Genomic DNA, 16,900 nt, shown 5'->3' with positions numbered 1-16,900 from the left:
CATCACGCGGCGCGTGGAAAAGGGTCGCGCAACTCTCAGCTCCCTGCGGGAGCTATATGGAGGAACCCTAGGTGGAGCTGGGCTTAATTTTTTCGCAGAAGGCGGCATTCAAGGCGTTCACCTTACGAATGGGATAAATGCCTCGGCGCAGATATCATACCGCGGTCTGTGCTGCTGATGGCCTTCGAGGGGGATAACTACCTGCTGTGCTCTCTCGGTGACGGTTCCCTCGTCTACTTCCTTGTCGATGTCGGGATAGGCTCCCTCTTCGACAAGAGAAAGGTACGTGGGAGAGCAACCAAGGTCTGTCATTGCCTAGCTGTCGGCTAAAGCAAGAATAATGACTCCACGGTTTTGTTCTCTAAACAAAGCACGATTATTCTTTTGTGGAAATTGAATTTATGTCTTCCGTATTTCAGTTCATGCATTTTTTCATTTCTCGGGAAATGAAAACGCTGAAGCCCAAAAGCTTATTTCAAAATCCCAAAAGACAAAAAGTTAGCCATCGGCAATATGTTTGTCTCGTCTCGGTAACTGCCGCAGTTACGTGATATAGTTGGCCGCTATATGGACGATATGTGGGTGCTTTATACACAGTCTGAGAACTGAGGCAAAACTTAAACAGGGTATACACGTCGGCAATCCTTCAGGTACTGCTACGTGCACTTGTGGACGGGAACCTGAAAGATTGTAGAAATATCCGACCGAGAATAGATATAAAATAACACAGCGGCTGCACTAACTCTTCTTCTAAATGAATGGCTGCCCTCAGTAACACAGGATTTGGGGAGCACACATCTGCCCTCAGAAACAGAATTGGGGGCACACACTGTTAGACTAAGAAAAATAGCGCAAACGACGAGACGAAGGAAGATAAGACTGAACCATAGGGGCACACACATTATTCATAACCCGATAAAGTGTCTACCACCTTCCGAATTGTCATCAGTAGTTTGAACCGCGTGTTTGCGAGAACCGTAAGTGGATCTTTTTTGCAAAGCGCCATTTTAGGTGATCAAGGTTTTAAAATGTGTTCAACTGTGTTAAGAATTCAGAAGTGGTTTATTTGGGCTGAATATACATGTACAAGATATTCAGAAAGAGGTCCCATAGTCAGTGACTGTGCGTACAGCCCTGCGGTGTTGCTGTTTGCACTCCGGCGCTTGCTCTCCGAGTGTTGCTGTTTGTCAATCTCGTAACTAGTGCTCTTCCGTTCTCTGAAGGATAACCTGCGAAACAAAACACCTTTGTTAGGATTGTGCGATTGAGCATGCTTCCTAGCTAATTAGTTGAATGAAACTTGAATGGGCCCGAGCTTTATTCTAGCGGAAAAATAGGGAGCTGCTTGTTTCGCTCCCGCGTCGTAGCATCTTAATGTTTGCATAGCACACTAATGAATTCGACTCCACCACTTATGGCACCGGACAGGTGGGATTTGGCCGTTTGACGTCAACGTTAAACGTTCACGTTCGGCTTTCGGTCATTTTTCACGCGAATTCGCACTGCTGTTGATTCTCCGCAATCATCAGATAACGGCGCTACTGCCGTTGTCAGCGGATTGTGCAAATTGTAAAAGAGGCATTGGTCCTGGTAAGGGACTAACAGTTGTAAAAGAGGGGTTGGCGGTGGAGAAAAAGAACGCTGGAGCAACGCCGAGTAAAGTGGCTTCACCGGAAAGAACACTGAGAGGGTCTGACAGGTACTGCTTCGCAGAAATTATTTTCCATTTACTGCTTGCAGTTAATACGCAGCTATTGGGCAAAATGTATATCGCCGCTAAGGGCTTAGTTTAACAATTGTCTAAGTAATAGCTTTTGATTACAGCCGCCTTCTTCTTAAAAAAACCCAAGTACATACGTTGGGGTAGAAGAGTGGATTTGTTTCACGGATTTTCGCATATTCAAGGCAAGAAATCTTGTTTGCCGCTACCAATAATGTAAGCTATTGTCAATAACGAGCGTAAAAAGTCTAACACCCAATATTAAAAGTTACTTTTAAGGTCTTTTAACACGAAAGTGTTTTATGCCGCGGTACACAAACCTCACCGACGTCATATCAGTCACGGAAATGACATCACCAGAAAATGTTCCATTTGCGCGTCGGTGCTGGGTTGGAAGCCCACGATCAATCTGGGTGGGACAGGAGGTGCGGAACGGAAAAGAACGGACTGACCCATGAAGTAATGCACGGGTAGCGGTACGAAGGCGCCTTATGTCCTTCTCGCTACCTTTTTCATTCAGATGGTGCTGCCATCTAGGAGAGGTGAAGCGAAGTAGTGCGTCATGACGCTAATGAGCGCCTATAGTTGGCGCCTCGACAGGGCAGCGTGTAGGAGCGGAAGCTGTTGTGTTTACCCGTTCACCCCCTTTGTGGAACGCCGCTCAGATTGTGAACGCAGACGTCGAGTTCCAAAATCTTAGCTCGTTGCAACGCAAGCGTCTGGCGGACACGCCACGGAGCAGGACCAATGTGGTCGCACCTTTGCCTGAGTGACCCGCCAACAGGACGTCGCTCGCCAAGCGCTCCCACAAGCCTGCTGCCGAACCACAAATCATGCTCCTTTCACTGTTGCGTACTGTGACTTCCCCAAAAGATTCGCTGACAACCCGTTCGGTTTCGTTCGCATGGTTTGCGGGCGCCTGGGGTTTCAGTCAGATTTACGCAATGCTCCGGCGCGTGTAATTCAGCGCCTAATGTTGATGTGTCCAACGGTACCATACCGCGGAAATTTAAGTAGGCATGTGCAAGTTCATGTCGATGCACAATTGACATTCAAATGTTAATGTGAAGGCACACTTTACGGTCGTGTTTAACAATTTCTATGAAAGAAGGATCCACCTCATTTTTTACCGACGCTTCAAACGATACCACAAAAATTTACATGCCGAAATGTAGCTCTTTTGTTGTTAAAAAGTATTTTCATACACCATTCCTGGCGTACAAAATAAAAATGCAATCTTCAAATTGTGATGAGCATGCGCACTGGTCAACTTCAATGTGTTTAAATTGATGACATATTGGGTCACTAAGGCCGGTTAGAATGCAGTCTGTACTGAAATGACGTGTGGGGGACAACTGTGTTGCATTGTATTCATAGGTGAAGCTGGGCACCCAGCCGACGCTGCTGAAGGCGTTCAAGTCGCTCTCGACGACCAGCGTGTTCGCGTGTTCGGACCGTCCGACAGTGATCTACTCAGTCAACCACAAGCTGGTCTTCTCCAACGTGAACCTCAAAGAGGTCAACCACATGTGCGCCCTGAACTCGGAAGGCTATCCGGACAGGTGAATCGCCAAAGCTGCTTTTATGCTTCAAGCATTGCAGAGGCATGTGTGAAATATTTGGATTCCCGTGTGCATCTGTTGGCAAGGGAGAGCTATACCATCATCATGACTTCCCATTTTTTTCCATGGTGCTAATGAACCTAATATGACACTACTGTTCACCGCAAGTAGCGAAATCATGTCCTCGGTAATGTGATGAGCAGAAAACGCTGCTCTCCCGAAAATATCAACATCATAATTACGGCCCCTTTTGTGCCTAATTTGACCTTCTTACTCGCGCAAAAAAGATTAGCATGAAAGACACGGCTAAAAACCAGCGCTATCATGATCTTGCCTCAGCCGGATCCTATTTTTCATGTTTGCGTGGAGTGGAATGATGCCACGGTGTTTCAAGTTTATTTTGAAGTTCATTTATTTCAACCAAAAAAGACACCTATACAATGTACACAAGCACCCAACAATGTTGTCAAAGGGTCCCAAACAAATAGTCGCGAACTTTTACAACAAATTGGCAGTGGTAATTATAGCGAAAAAGAAAACAAGGGAAAGAAGGAGGAACAAATATTACGCTTTCAGTTGTAATTTTCAGAAGTAAGGTGTTGCTTGCAACGTTTTTTTAAACAATACAAACGAAGCAAGGTTCAGAGTTCCGGCAAACAAAGTGTTCCAGCAAGTTTCTCCCACAAATTCTAGTTTGTTTTTCAATAGCTGGTTCGAATATTAGGAAAGAGAAGGCGTTGTGGGATGGTATCAGTGGTTTGTTGGGAAGCTTGCAGGCACACTGTGTTTTTGTTTATTTTTCGATGAATAATTTGGAACATCAGTTGAGCAATGGTATATGTCTCTAAGTTTTGTACATTGAATACATCAAAAAATTTAAACATGTTTAATATTTTGTTACTTGAACAAGGTAAAACTACTCGAAGGGCTCGCTTTTGTAACAGAAAAATAGGCAACTAATGTGTTTTATATGTGCAGCCCCAGACTACGATACAATAATTTATGATTTCAGTGTACGGATTTATGGCATATGTTCACATGTCTGGAGTAAAGAAATGTCGACATCGCGCATGTACATGCAATTCATAAGACGACTTGTTTATGATTAAGCGTTTTGATGAGTGAAGTTTAAGGGATTATCAATAACAATAGTTAACATTTTGTGTTGTTGGTGCGTGCTATCATCCAGAATTCTGAATAACAGGAGGTAGATCTCCAACGCGTGTAGCTTTGAGTGAAATACGATGTGAACTGTCTGTTGAGGGTTAAGTTGAATGGCACTAGCTGTACACCACAAACACAATTATTTTGGTTCTTCACTAGCGTTCATAATTAAGGCCCTCTTATCGTGGTCGGAAATTAAAGCATTTGTATCACCGGCGAAAAGCACCTGGATGGCGTGAACTAGCTGAAAACGCAGGCCATTTCTGTACAAGAAAACAATAGAGGTTCAAGGTAGGATCCTTGAGGAACTCGTAGATTTATAGTTACAACGTCTGATAGGGGATTTAGCAAAATGTACTCTGTTTTGTCTATCTTTAAAATAAATTTCTGTGTCGCTCAAAGTAGTTTCATTATTGCCGTAACGCTATTTTTTTGCTTTATTAAGTGCATGGTTCAAGGAATAAAATGCTTTAGCTGAGTCTATAAAGATTCCTGCCGCTAAAAACAATTGTCTATATATTTCCTCACTGCATCTACAAAGGTCAAAATAGCTGTGCGATTCGGATAGGCTTTTCTGAATCCCAACTGAACATTTGTGAGAATGACAGAGTTTTCAAGGTACGCATTCAAAAATAACGATAACTTTTTCCACTGCTTTATTAAGAAGACGAGCATGAGTATGGGCCGATAAATTTCCATTTTTTCTCTATCTTCTGTGTTATCTGTCTTTGTGTCTATCCTTCTGTTTGATTTTGTCTATCTTTCGAATGGCCATTTTTCGTTCGGAAAGAAAATATCCGCGTATCTGCTCTTTTCGTCGCAAATGTCGACAAAAGACGACAGTCTTTGTCGACATTTGCCATGTAAATTCCTCCATTCGCTTTCCCGCTCACCTACCATGTTGTCCCTCTTGCATCACGCTCCTCCCAAGTTAAACTCACTATATGTTTGCTGCAGTCAATTTGAATTTACCGCGTTCTACTGCTCCAGGCCGGGGGGCCTCGATGTCAACGCTGCCGTAAGGTGGAGACGCGCGTGAATTGAGGCGCCCTACTTCAACGTTTATAGAACCGCGTTGATTTAGTCCACGTGCGTTCCAAGCAGAACGTGGAAGCTATCTGGTGAAACCTTTCGTAACTGTTTCCGCTTTAATTGTTAAAATGCCACCAGAAGCTATAGTGGCGCGGACGACAGCAGAGTACAGTGTTAATTTTTTTTCTGCGGTAGATGTAGTATTTCATTTAGCAAAAACAAAGCATTCATAATTTTGTAATAGAGTACCACTGCAAATACCACTTATGTATTGATGTCCTCTCTTATATTTGGGTAATGTGTTGTTCTTGTTCAAAAATGTTGGCAAGTATGAACATATAAACCAGGCTTAGACATTCAGATTTGACTGTGACGATGTAAGACCATTGCGCAGACTTCGTTTCACTTGGTCCGGGTGGCTGAATCCAGTCACAGGAAGACAGACAGACAGACAGACAGACAGAGAGACAGACAGACAGACAGACAGACAGACAGACAGACAGACAGACAGACAGACAGACAGACAGACAGACAGACAGACAGACAGACAGACCAAAATTTCTGGGTTTAGGTAGCCCAAGAAAGGCTATCATCCTTAAAACCCATTGAGGCCATTTATGCTTCCAAGCAGTATGCGCTCCTAATGGTGACACAACCCCTTGATGCAAACCTGGTGGTTGTGTTTTGGGCGCTGACGCCACCAAATGCCGCGGAGTGGCGGAGTGGAAACCAGGTGGGGGGGGGGGGGGCGGGAGGCGCTCGGCAGCCACGGCAACAACGCAATCGCACCGAGATACTTTTTGGTCGCGCCTGCTCCGGCGAGACCTTTCTAGTGAGCGAACCTCGCCAAATACGCGTGGCAAGCTTCGCTCTAAAACCTTAGAGCGAAGCCGGGTTTCCTTCGGGTTTCCTCCGGGTTTCCGGGTTTCCCCGGGTTCCTTAGCCGGGGCTTTCACGCCTGCCGATCAGAGTAATGGGAACGACATCAGCATGCCCATGAGCTACAAATAGCTTTCATTTCATTGCTTGCATCAAAAGGCCGAAGGATGCCACCACTTTTAGTGCGGAACGTGTGTCAGGGCGACGAAGTTTGACAACCGTTGCATCAATAGTGTAGTGAGCACATTTGCACGGCGCCGCATCTGCATCCAGGCCGCAGGTGGGGTTGTCATGACAGACTAGCTGCGGATAAAAAACATTTAGATGCCGTGATGGTGCAATCTAAAGCGTTCAACAAATGCCGCCTTAGCAGATCATTGACGGTTTATCTTATTTCGCAGTTTTCGTTTGGGCACAGTGAAGTCACATGTGAGCTAATAACTAAGCTGTTGCACCCATTTCACACCTATAGGGCACATAATAGACAGTAGTGGAAGCACACACGTCCTTCCCTACCCCACGTGCTACTCTCTTCTGAAATGCGGTAAGCAACAAAGTTGTGGGGTCTTCGCTTCGAGATTTTCCATTCTTCACTTCAGCACCATCCCGGTGTGGGGTGTGCCCTTGTCTTAGCCACGGCCGTGTATCGCACAATATTTGTACTGTTTTTAGTTCTTCACTGTAAGCGTCATTTTTTCGTCTTGACTCACGGATATTTGAATCTGCAGCCTCGCCCTCGCCAGTGACAGCAGCCTCCTCATCGGGACCGTTGATGAAATCCAAAAGCTCCACATCCACACGGTGCCTCTCGGAGAGCAGCCGAGGCGAGTGTTTGCTTTGTGTGTTGCTGGCCTCTGCAAAACGAGAATGGCACGGTAATTTTATAGGACCGTTAGAGTTCAAGCCTGAGCATTGGAAAAGGGCTGCAAAAGGGCTGACGGGTACATGGTATTACTTGTAGATTAAGTAACACATGCTTTCTTCAGATGCCATGCGTGAGGACCGCTCCCAAGAAGACACAACAAATTGAGGTGTTTTTGAAGTCGTTGCCAGTACTCGGGATTTCAACACAGCACCATCAAATTTTCAATTTAGGGGCATTTTACGCAATGGCCATGATAGAGATTACAGTAAACGTATGAACGCAACAAGGGAGAGCCAGTGTCCGCTACACATATGCATAAATGTCCAGGCTTGCTACAAATGAACTACAGCAAAACGAGGGGGAGGGCGAGGTGGTGATATACTGCATTATGTGAAATGTTGTCAGCTAATGTTTCATGAATTAGTATTTTGCGCTGTAACCTACCAGTCGTCAAATGTAGGTTTCAACTGCATTTCTTAGATAATAGGCCAAGCGAAAAATTGTATTAAAATATAGTTGATATGAAATCCTATTCTGCAACAACAAAAAAAATGTTACCGATAGAACCGGCAATAGGTGTGAAAAAACCTTGTAGTGCTGGGGCATGTCCGAAACGTTGTAATTATGCGTGTGCTACTGTTAGCTTTTGAATATATACAATACGTGGTTCACTCGCCGCCTTTATCCGACTTCTGATACAAAGTTTTTCAAAATTCAAACTAACAAGTATTAAAGGTTCAGCTTCTTTTATTGACGCATATCAGGCTCCAGTCCCAATTTAGGATGTGTCTAAACCCGCTATGCTGTTGCTTTTGCAGCGAATACGCTTTTTTCTAACCCCCTCACTTCTCTCCAACTCCCACTTTTCATTCAGGTGAAGCCACTTTAATTGTCACCGCTTTTACACTCCTTCTCGCCACGTCCAACTAATAGGTCCCAATATATAGAAAATAAACATATATTAATGTTAATAAACATATACCCAATATAAACTGGAAAGATATATCTTTCGGTACTACTGCAAGTTATCAAGATACTTTGGTCATAGCAGCCGCTTTTCAGGTTTTTTTGTGTCCATATTGATTTCCCCTCAGAAAAATACCTTGCCGACATTCATAAAACATTCTCGACGTAGCCTTCTTTCGTGAAAGTGATTGTCAAAGGTTTTGTTTCCCTCTTCTGTCACCTCGTCCTAATATTTCCGATTTTTTACATTTTCGCACCCAACATGAACGTTTTAACATACTACTTGTAAAATCGTGGCTGCCCAAATTATTTTTCTCTAGGTGTGCGCGGTATCAACACACAAATTACATAGATGATAATGCCAGATTCCATCCGTTATGGCTTCAAGTCCGCCGCTCCCTTTGTGCATCCTGCGCCACCTGCTGACGCGTAAAGCGCAAAACTCACACAAGGGACAACAGACAACAGAGACAAGCGCTTGTCCTTCTTCGTCCCTTGTGTAATTTTTGGGCTTTACTCGTCAGCGGTGCAATGCCAGCTTGTCCGGAATTCCGCATTAGCCATCTACTGGTTCGCTTCGAGCCCTCTTTGGGTTGTTTTGAGCAACTGTAAGGGAATCCCACAGTTCGGCGTCTGTATAGCCTAATTAGAACAACCGCGGATTTCGTCGCCAACCGTTTGAATTGAAGCTACAGCAGTGCAGAAATTTTTGTAAAAACAGTAATTTGTTACTTCGTTATACGATGTCTTTGGGTCTATTAAAAGAATTCGTTCATTAAATAAAGGTCTATTAGTAATTGTAACGATGTTTCAAGGGTGGGACGTGGCATATAGGTCCGCTTTATTAATGTTCGGCATCACACCCGGAAGTGCAACGCTTGTGCTTATCTCGGAAGGAAATATTACTATGATGTTTCTATTAACAAGGATTTGATAATAATTTGCCATAAGTCTTTGTTATTATATTTGATTCACGGTTAAAAATTGATGATCTATCACCGGTAAGGTATTTATCTTCCAGCACCGCCGCTTATAAATTATAAATTTGCCAATATTTTCACAGTTTGATGCTTGCTTAAGTGGTGTCGTGAGTATGGTTTTAAATAATGACCGACAACGGCAACTGCTGTTTGCAGGAGAATAGCTCACCAGGGAGCCACGCAGACGTTCGGAGTGATCACGGTCCGCCAAGACATTCAAGGCAGTGCAGGCCTTGCACCCGTGCGGCCCAGTGCTAGCACGCTGGCGCAAAGCTTCACGTACAGGTGTCACGCTTCTTTCAATTCAAAGCTTCTTCTTTCTTTAGAATATTTTCATCCCCGACAAGGTGATGTACACTCACCTTTCAAGATGTACATTCGCGCTGAACCGGCGAAGGGCGGGCAAGCCGGGTGGAGGTCTAATACTACGCAAAATTGAAGGAGGCGGACGAGGAGTGGGATAAGGCATATAATGTGTGCTCCAGAAAGCTGCGTGGAAGTCCGTAGTTGTGGTCGTAATTCGACATTGACTCAGACACAGATTGTACTCCAGTGGGCCTAGTGGTTGCTGCAGTAGCTGGAAAAATGGTCCAGTTAGTTTCCATCACCCTTTTGCCTTCAGGAGTTCACACATTCCTATTCCTCTCCTTGTGTGAGTTAGGCACAGTGCTTGCAGGGTCGGTGACTATAGTGCTGGTTTCCGTTTGATCTAGGTGCCTGTAAACGCACATTGGTATGTGTGACTGCAAGTGTGCTTTGGATCATCGGTTACTGCTCGTCATCCTACTGTAACTTTGCAGCCAGCATCATCGCGTAGCTGCAAGCTCCCTGACACACCTGTACTTCGCAGGAACGGAAATCGGCGAAGAACTTTATATTTGCGCCGCACGTTTTATGTTGAAAACGTGCTTTTTCGGTTAACTTATGTGACGTAAGCTGGCAAGCGCACCTATTCCTCCACCCTGCGTAGTTGCTGTCAGCTATATGCAAAATATAAGTCATATACTTCGTCCGTGCTTGCTTTGTATAAATGATGCTGCTGCACAAATGTTGCCCTCGTTTCCTTTTGACTTGTTTTTGCCTTGTTGTTTTCCCGCACCTAGATGTGACGAATTGTTGTTGTGATCAGGAGATAGCAATCGATCTCGAGGTCCATCCGTAATAAAGATCAGGTTTAACCACCGCTACTAACCTTATGGCGTTGGCATGTACGCAGTGTAAAGCTGCTGGAATTGTGCGCGAATAGCAATTATATTACTGCTACTTCAGGGGATGTTTGTTTGGCTTCTTTCATGTAAGAGCGATTTCTGGAGCACAAACGTCTGCCTTCCACGGGGAAAGAAGCACGAATCACGTTTAAATGCGTTTTTCGTGCACCTTTTCCTATACCCTGTGTTTTTAAATGCAATCCATGTTCATGTATGGTTTATTGCAGTTCGCATAGCAGTTCGGCCCTGCACATTGTCGGGGCCAGTAGAACCACGAGTGAGCGGCTCGGCCAGGAGGTCGAGGTGCACAATCTCCTCATCATCAACCAGCACACCTTTGAAGGTAGTCACCCTTCACCATCCTCATTGTTTTTGGTGTAATTATGACAGAAGTAACCCTAAAACTGGGTGATTGGTGCGTATTGCAAAGACGAAGTAGTATCTAAACACGGGGAAACGTTACGTGGCCATGACGTGTCAGTCAAAATGTTCGCATTTCCTTGTTTTTACAGCGCAGCTTTGTATGCCTCGACATCCACATGAACCGTGCGGAGATAAATCACCATAGACACAGAATGGTTCGCACCAGATCTTGCGTATTCCATTTCCGTCTGAAAAGACTCTCGTTTAGGCTTTTTTTCCGGTGCTTTCGCCGTCAAGCTTGAAGCGCTTCTGGAGCAATACTTTTCCCTGTGCCTTCCGCGTCTAAGGACGAGCAAGTCATCGGTTGCTAGTTATGCGTGCACGGGTGGGGCTTGGAGTTGTTAGTGGGGTGTGCAGGCACAGTCAGGGTTGACGCCCTCAACGGGGACCTGCCCGTTGTGCCGTTCGGAGTCTTACAAGAACATGTCTTGTGGCCCTGTGTGATATGGGTGCTGTCCTGCGTTTTTGAGGGATTTGGGTTGGTGTGCTACAAAGACAGTAAGATGCCTATGGTGCAGGCTCGTAACGGACATCCCTATGTTTGTCCGCGAAAATAAAACTCCAGTCTTCCCTAGTTTAATAAAAGCCAGAAGTATGCCCAAGCACAAATTACAAATAAACGTGTTCTGTCTCGAGCTCTGCTCGTACTCCCAGCTTCGCACGTCATCCTTACTCACAAAGTGGAAGGCTACTAAATGTTTAACTGCGAAGCGATTGTCGGTGAATGCTTTCATGGCACCAGGCGTTGTAGCGCGAGCTCAGCGTTGTCGAGAGGGCATAGTCTTGTAAGGGGGAGGGAAAGAGCAAAGCACTCGTCCAGCGTAGTAAAGGAGGGGAAGATCAAGTGCAAGGCACACGTGGGCGGTGGCATGGAGGGGAAAAGAAGAATCTGCAAATTAAAGAACGCGTGCCGCCGAAATGGTTCGGAGGAGCGCGCATAGAGATACGATTGTGCTTTGCGGTCATTCCTCAAATGTTCGGTAAAATTAAGTAAAGTAGCGCGGTCTCCGGAAGAAGACGCCGGCAATTGAAAGCGCCAGCAAGAGCTGGGGCGCGAATGGTCGCGAACGGTTGATTGATTGATTGTAGGGTTTAACGCGGCGACGCTACACAGGCGATGAGGCCCGCCGTAGTGGAAGGCTCCGGATTAGTTTTTGCCGCCTCGGGTTTTTTAACGTGCGCGAAATCTCGAACACACGGGCGTTTTTGCGTTTCGCCTCTATCAGAAAAGCAGTCGCCGCTGGTCGTGAATGGGAGTCGCTGTTCTGGCTTTGAGAAGTTCTATGAACCTTAACCTTGCGAATAGAGAACGCCAGGCAAATTTGGTGTAAACAACAGCATTCGCGGCGTTAATTCAGTGAAGCTTGGTTAGTTGTTATACACCCTCGAAATACTTCAATTCAGACGTATGTTTAAACAGGTTTGGCTTACACCCTTACGAACTATAGCCAGCGAAACTATTGGAAAGTTTCAGGGGAAGGGTATAAGGTGTTTTTCCACTAATTGCAAGCTCTCCTTTTAATAGCCTTTTCTCCTTCAGCAATAGTGGTGTCCACATTTTCTGCACAGTAGCTTGAATGCTTCGTGTGTAGGGATCTGTTTCCATTGAGTTAGCCGAAAACCAAGCTGCTCTAAAATTCTGGTCTGTTTTTGTGCTCATAGAGTACCAAGGCGGTTTGCTCAGCTGCCCAACGAACCGATTTGTAGCAAAGGTAACTGCGCAGCCCAACGAACCGATGCAGGCCCTACCTGTTTACGTGGTGTCCCCTTTCTAGCGGACACGAGCGATAGGTGGGAATGTTATGCGGGCAATATACGCTCCGCTTCCCTTGGCGCTCACTCTACAAAACGCCATTGTGTCACGAGCAGCGGCCACTTGGTGGCTTCCTCACCATTGTGGATATTACGCATTGTCTAGAGAGCGGTAGAAAAGTCAAGCCAGTCCATGGACCATGTCACCAGTGCGCGTACGAAGACATCCGTGGTGGTTTTCGGTTCACCGCAGGTCAGCTCTGCACCATGTCATTATAACTTCGCTCGTCTCCACAGTAGCTTTGTCCAATTTTCTGTGTTTGCGTTCCTGGAATGCTTTTATTTGGGGCATTGCTGCATTGAAGCAGATGGCAGATGTGCGAACGGGATGTTGCTGATCACACATGCCTGCCGAACGCACCCGGGGCTCCAAGGCGCGCGTAAGAGATTCTCGGCCTCTGCGAAGGCGTGGTACGTGATGACATCACGCGTCCCCTTCGTTTCTAGCTCTACTGTCGTCCACATTCTGAGCCGGAACACCAGATTTGAATTTAGCCTCGAACATATAAAAACTTATGACAAAAATCTGTTCGAACGAATGTGCAGGTATTTATTTCTTGAAAAACGTGCAGCAGTTGTGGCTAAATTACCTTCCACAAAAGCAGGGGGAGGTTATAAATGGGTAAAGCATTTCTCCAGCTAAGACTGTGGAGGACTGGGCGATGGCTCAGAGGTACAGCAGTCGCCTCGTATGCGGGAGGTACTGGGTTCGAATCCTGGTACCGCCGGACACCCACCGGTTTCTTTAGCGGGTACAGGCGTCCCTGGTTAAGGGCGGACCCTTGAAAGGGGAATCCATGCTGGAAAGCTGCCTTTACCCTTTCGAGGGGCCCCTGACCCTTGTCCATCTGTCGGGGCCCCGGCCGTCATGCCGCGTTGCGACATTGCCGGGGGTGAAAGAGTCTGGCGGCATGTCCTGCCACAGGCGGTTGCGAGTTGAGCGTCCGCCGTGGCTCTGGAAGGCACCGTGTGCATTCGTGTGGATTGGTGGTGCCGGGCAATTACAGATAAAATAGGTACAAGCGACTACCGGGCCTGGCGCTCGGTCCTTGCGTGGGACTACAACGCTTGGAAAGTTCACCTGGCTTGCACGGAAAATCGCCCTTATAGAAAGAGGCCGCTGCAAAAAGGAGGAACATTTTTGGCGTTCTCCTAGTTCGGTGCTCGCCAAAATGGAGCTTCATCCGCGTGCAACATAAATTTATACGGTTTGCTCTTATTCTGGCCGATAAATTCTAGAGTTCCTGCACAAGAATACGCTTACCTGTTAATTTATTAACGCTATTCAGAAGGGAAACAGCATTTTTTTTCTGAATATTAGCGTGTCTTGGCTATACGCAGTGATTGGTGAAGCCTTTCGGTTGAATTACAAGAATCTTAGATGAGTACATTTCATTTGCGTATTAACGCAAGAAGTTAGAATGGGTAGTACATGTCATGCGAATGACGGGCAATCGGTGGACCCTCCTTTTAACAAAGTGGCAACTCAAGGACAGCAAACACACGAGGGATTGTCAAATGTACGACGGAACGCTCATATCGAGAGCGAGTGTGTTCAAAATGCTTTGTTTATTAAATGTACTGATTTTATTGGTAACAAAAATTACACGTTTTATGTGCAGGAGAAAAGCGTGATTTTTAGACCGTTAACTGCAGCTAAACGCCGTACTTACTGAACACAAATATCGCTTGCAGCAGTAGTGACTAAGTTATAAGAAACACGTCCACGTCTACCAGGAATATGTGTCTGCAAAACCTGCTAGCTCCAGCAAACTATCGTTATTACCGCTGCAGAGCTCGACCCCCAAAAGGTACGAGCACGCTGCTGTTGAAGGCAGATAGCTCCGTGTAAGGATTACTGCAGCCGCAATAAAAGCCTAAACTAAATTCCTCGGTTATAACGTTTTTCTGCGAAGTTCCCCGCTTATAACGTTTGTCTGTGACATGGTTGCAAAATTGAGTGAAATAAAGTTTCCGATCGTATCGATGTGGCGCTCACGCCATGCGCGCCTGGCCTGGTGCTCACACGGTCCTTCCACTAACACAACCCGCTAGTACCAAGGAGGAGCAGGTTTATGCTTGCCTTTAGTTTTGAATACACGTCAGGCCTGCATGATTCTTAGGGGGATAAAACAGCTTTACATTTTGCTAACATCTAAAACGCAAAAATTGAGAAGTTCTTGTCTACTTAAATTGTGGTTGAAGTTCGCACAGTATAATATACTGTTTGAATAATACAACTGACGAATATTCAGATATATCTGCCAATTTCATTGTTCCCGCCAAAAACTTTTGTCGGGAAGTTGAAACTTTTATTCCTAGCCCTAAAGGTGTAATCTGGAGTACGAAGGTTTAAATCTGCTTTATATATTGCCAAAATCTTAATACTTTGAAGGAAAACTAGAAGTGAGAATAAGGGATTTTATAAATATACCTAAGTATTCATTCAACTGTTGCTGAACGCTCGGTTTGTGTTTTGTGCAGTGCTGCACGCCCATCGCTTCCGGGACAATGAATATGCCATGAGCATCGTATCCACGCGTCTCGGTGACGACCCAACCGACTACTATGTTGTGGGTACTGCTACTATTCTGCCCGACGAACCTGACGCAAAGCACGGCCGCATCACGGTTTTCTGTTGGGCAAATGGTGAGCCGTCAAACAATTTTGCGACATGCTTTTAGCGCCTAAAATGGACGAGGACTACAAAAAGGACAGGACAGGCGCTAAGAAACAACCAGTTTCATTGTCATGACGTGCAGCGATATATCTTCTTAAATAACAGCAGAAAACCTTTTACCCAAATACGGTTACGTTGAAGCGATATAAGAGAAAAAGTGCAAACATTGTTTTATGCACAAATGTATAGTGAACTACACACAACGGTTGTGCGGCCAAAGGTGGGAATGTTTCGTTCGAGCTTTGAAACGCCTCCTTTACTCAAACTGCGTACCGTACTCTTCTGGTGTATTGATGTCTCATCTGGAGCTCTCATCCCATTACGTCATAAATAACCGTCTACAAGATTGTACTTCTCATAAAACGCAGGCAAGCTGGAGCTGGTAACGGAGCAGGAGCTCAAGGGTGCTCCCTATATGCTGCTCGAGTTTGGCGGCAAGCTCCTGGCGTCCGTAAACAGCACGGTGCGGCTGTTCGAGTGGAACGCCGAGCGCGAGCTGCGCAACGAGTGCAGCCACTTCAACAACATCTTGGCACTGCACCTGCGAGCCAAGGGGGACTTCGTGCTCGTCGGGGACCTCATGCGCTCCATGTCTCTGCTCGCTTACAAGCCCCTCGAGGGCAGGTTTGAGGAGGTGAGGGGAAGCGGCCCCACTTTTTTCGGCTGCTTGGGGGCCGTACTCTATTACCCCCAACAACTCCGTGTGAAGTATTGTATATCCAGCGCAGTATATCCAGCGAAGTATATCCCCTGAAGTATATCCACCCCGTGTGAAGTATATGTGAAGTATATGCAGCTCGGGATCGCTTAAGGTTATCTTATACCCCGCTAAGAGTAAGCGGGTGCTTCTTCTATCGTTAGGCCGAGTCAAGTTAACCTGTGTGATCGCAAAAGGTTGTCCCCTTTTTCACTCATCTCGGCTATTCTTGATGGTTAGCCAAGTTCCCTAAATTATTTGTCTCTGACCTAATGGTTTTGTAAGGTAAGGTGCTTCACGACAGATGCATGCCGACCAAACTCCCCGATATTCCATTCGCCGACTCTTGACTGCGTGTACCACTCGTATTGGCTGCTGCGTCGTCGTTTGTTATTTTCAAATTTATTTCAGGTCACAAGTTTACTTCAGTAAACTTCCTTAAACGTGTAACAAAATGGTAGTGGCTTAAAGACAGCAATCATATTTACAAAAACGTACGTATTGTAGCTGTTTCCAAATGGGTCATTGGGGGCTGTTTGAGTGTGAGAAGGTACGTTTGGTGCATAACAATTGAAACTATTCAGTAAAACCTCACACGCATACGTTCTTATTGCTGAAAACTTCACTGAGCAATGTTTTAAAAATGCAGTTCTTTTGTTTTAGAGCTATTGGGTGAAACCCACGAGGTGGAGCTCCTGTGTTTAGGAGCTTAGAAGCCTTTGTAAGAGTTCTCGTCAGAGAATCCTACGTGTTGGTGTGGTTGTTCATCGGACTCATTGTCTGTTGACATAACCAGACTTTTGATCCATGTATTTGTCCAGGTATCAATAGCGAGGGGCAGCATACACTTCTAATGTTCTTCATAGGGATCTCGGTCATGCAATTTTATTCACTGAGAACTAAGGTAATTTA

General features: G+C 45.7%; 1 protein-coding gene across 1 annotated transcript in view; it reads left to right on the top strand.

Moving 5' to 3' along the window:
• LOC144173646 (DNA damage-binding protein 1-like) overlaps nucleotides 1–16,900 on the top strand; it is a 113,094-nt gene that overhangs the window by 74,264 nt on the left and 21,930 nt on the right. The window contains exons 11-17 of the mRNA XM_077701981.1: nucleotides 152–282; nucleotides 3,098–3,282; nucleotides 7,086–7,181; nucleotides 9,325–9,453; nucleotides 10,604–10,719; nucleotides 15,096–15,260; nucleotides 15,660–15,925. Coding sequence (XP_077558107.1) covers nucleotides 152–282; nucleotides 3,098–3,282; nucleotides 7,086–7,181; nucleotides 9,325–9,453; nucleotides 10,604–10,719; nucleotides 15,096–15,260; nucleotides 15,660–15,925 — 1,088 coding nt within the window. The remainder of the gene's footprint in view (nucleotides 1–151; nucleotides 283–3,097; nucleotides 3,283–7,085; nucleotides 7,182–9,324; nucleotides 9,454–10,603; nucleotides 10,720–15,095; nucleotides 15,261–15,659; nucleotides 15,926–16,900) is intronic.

This window comes from Haemaphysalis longicornis, unplaced genomic scaffold, assembly GCF_048455015.1.
Source record: "Haemaphysalis longicornis isolate Haplotype H1 unplaced genomic scaffold, Haemaphysalis longicornis Haplotype H1 scaffold_3, whole genome shotgun sequence".
In the NCBI taxonomy this organism is placed as follows: Eukaryota; Metazoa; Arthropoda; class Arachnida; order Ixodida; family Ixodidae; genus Haemaphysalis; species Haemaphysalis longicornis.
Note: the sequence above shows the minus strand (reverse complement) of the source record. Positions and strands in the feature narration are given on the sequence as shown.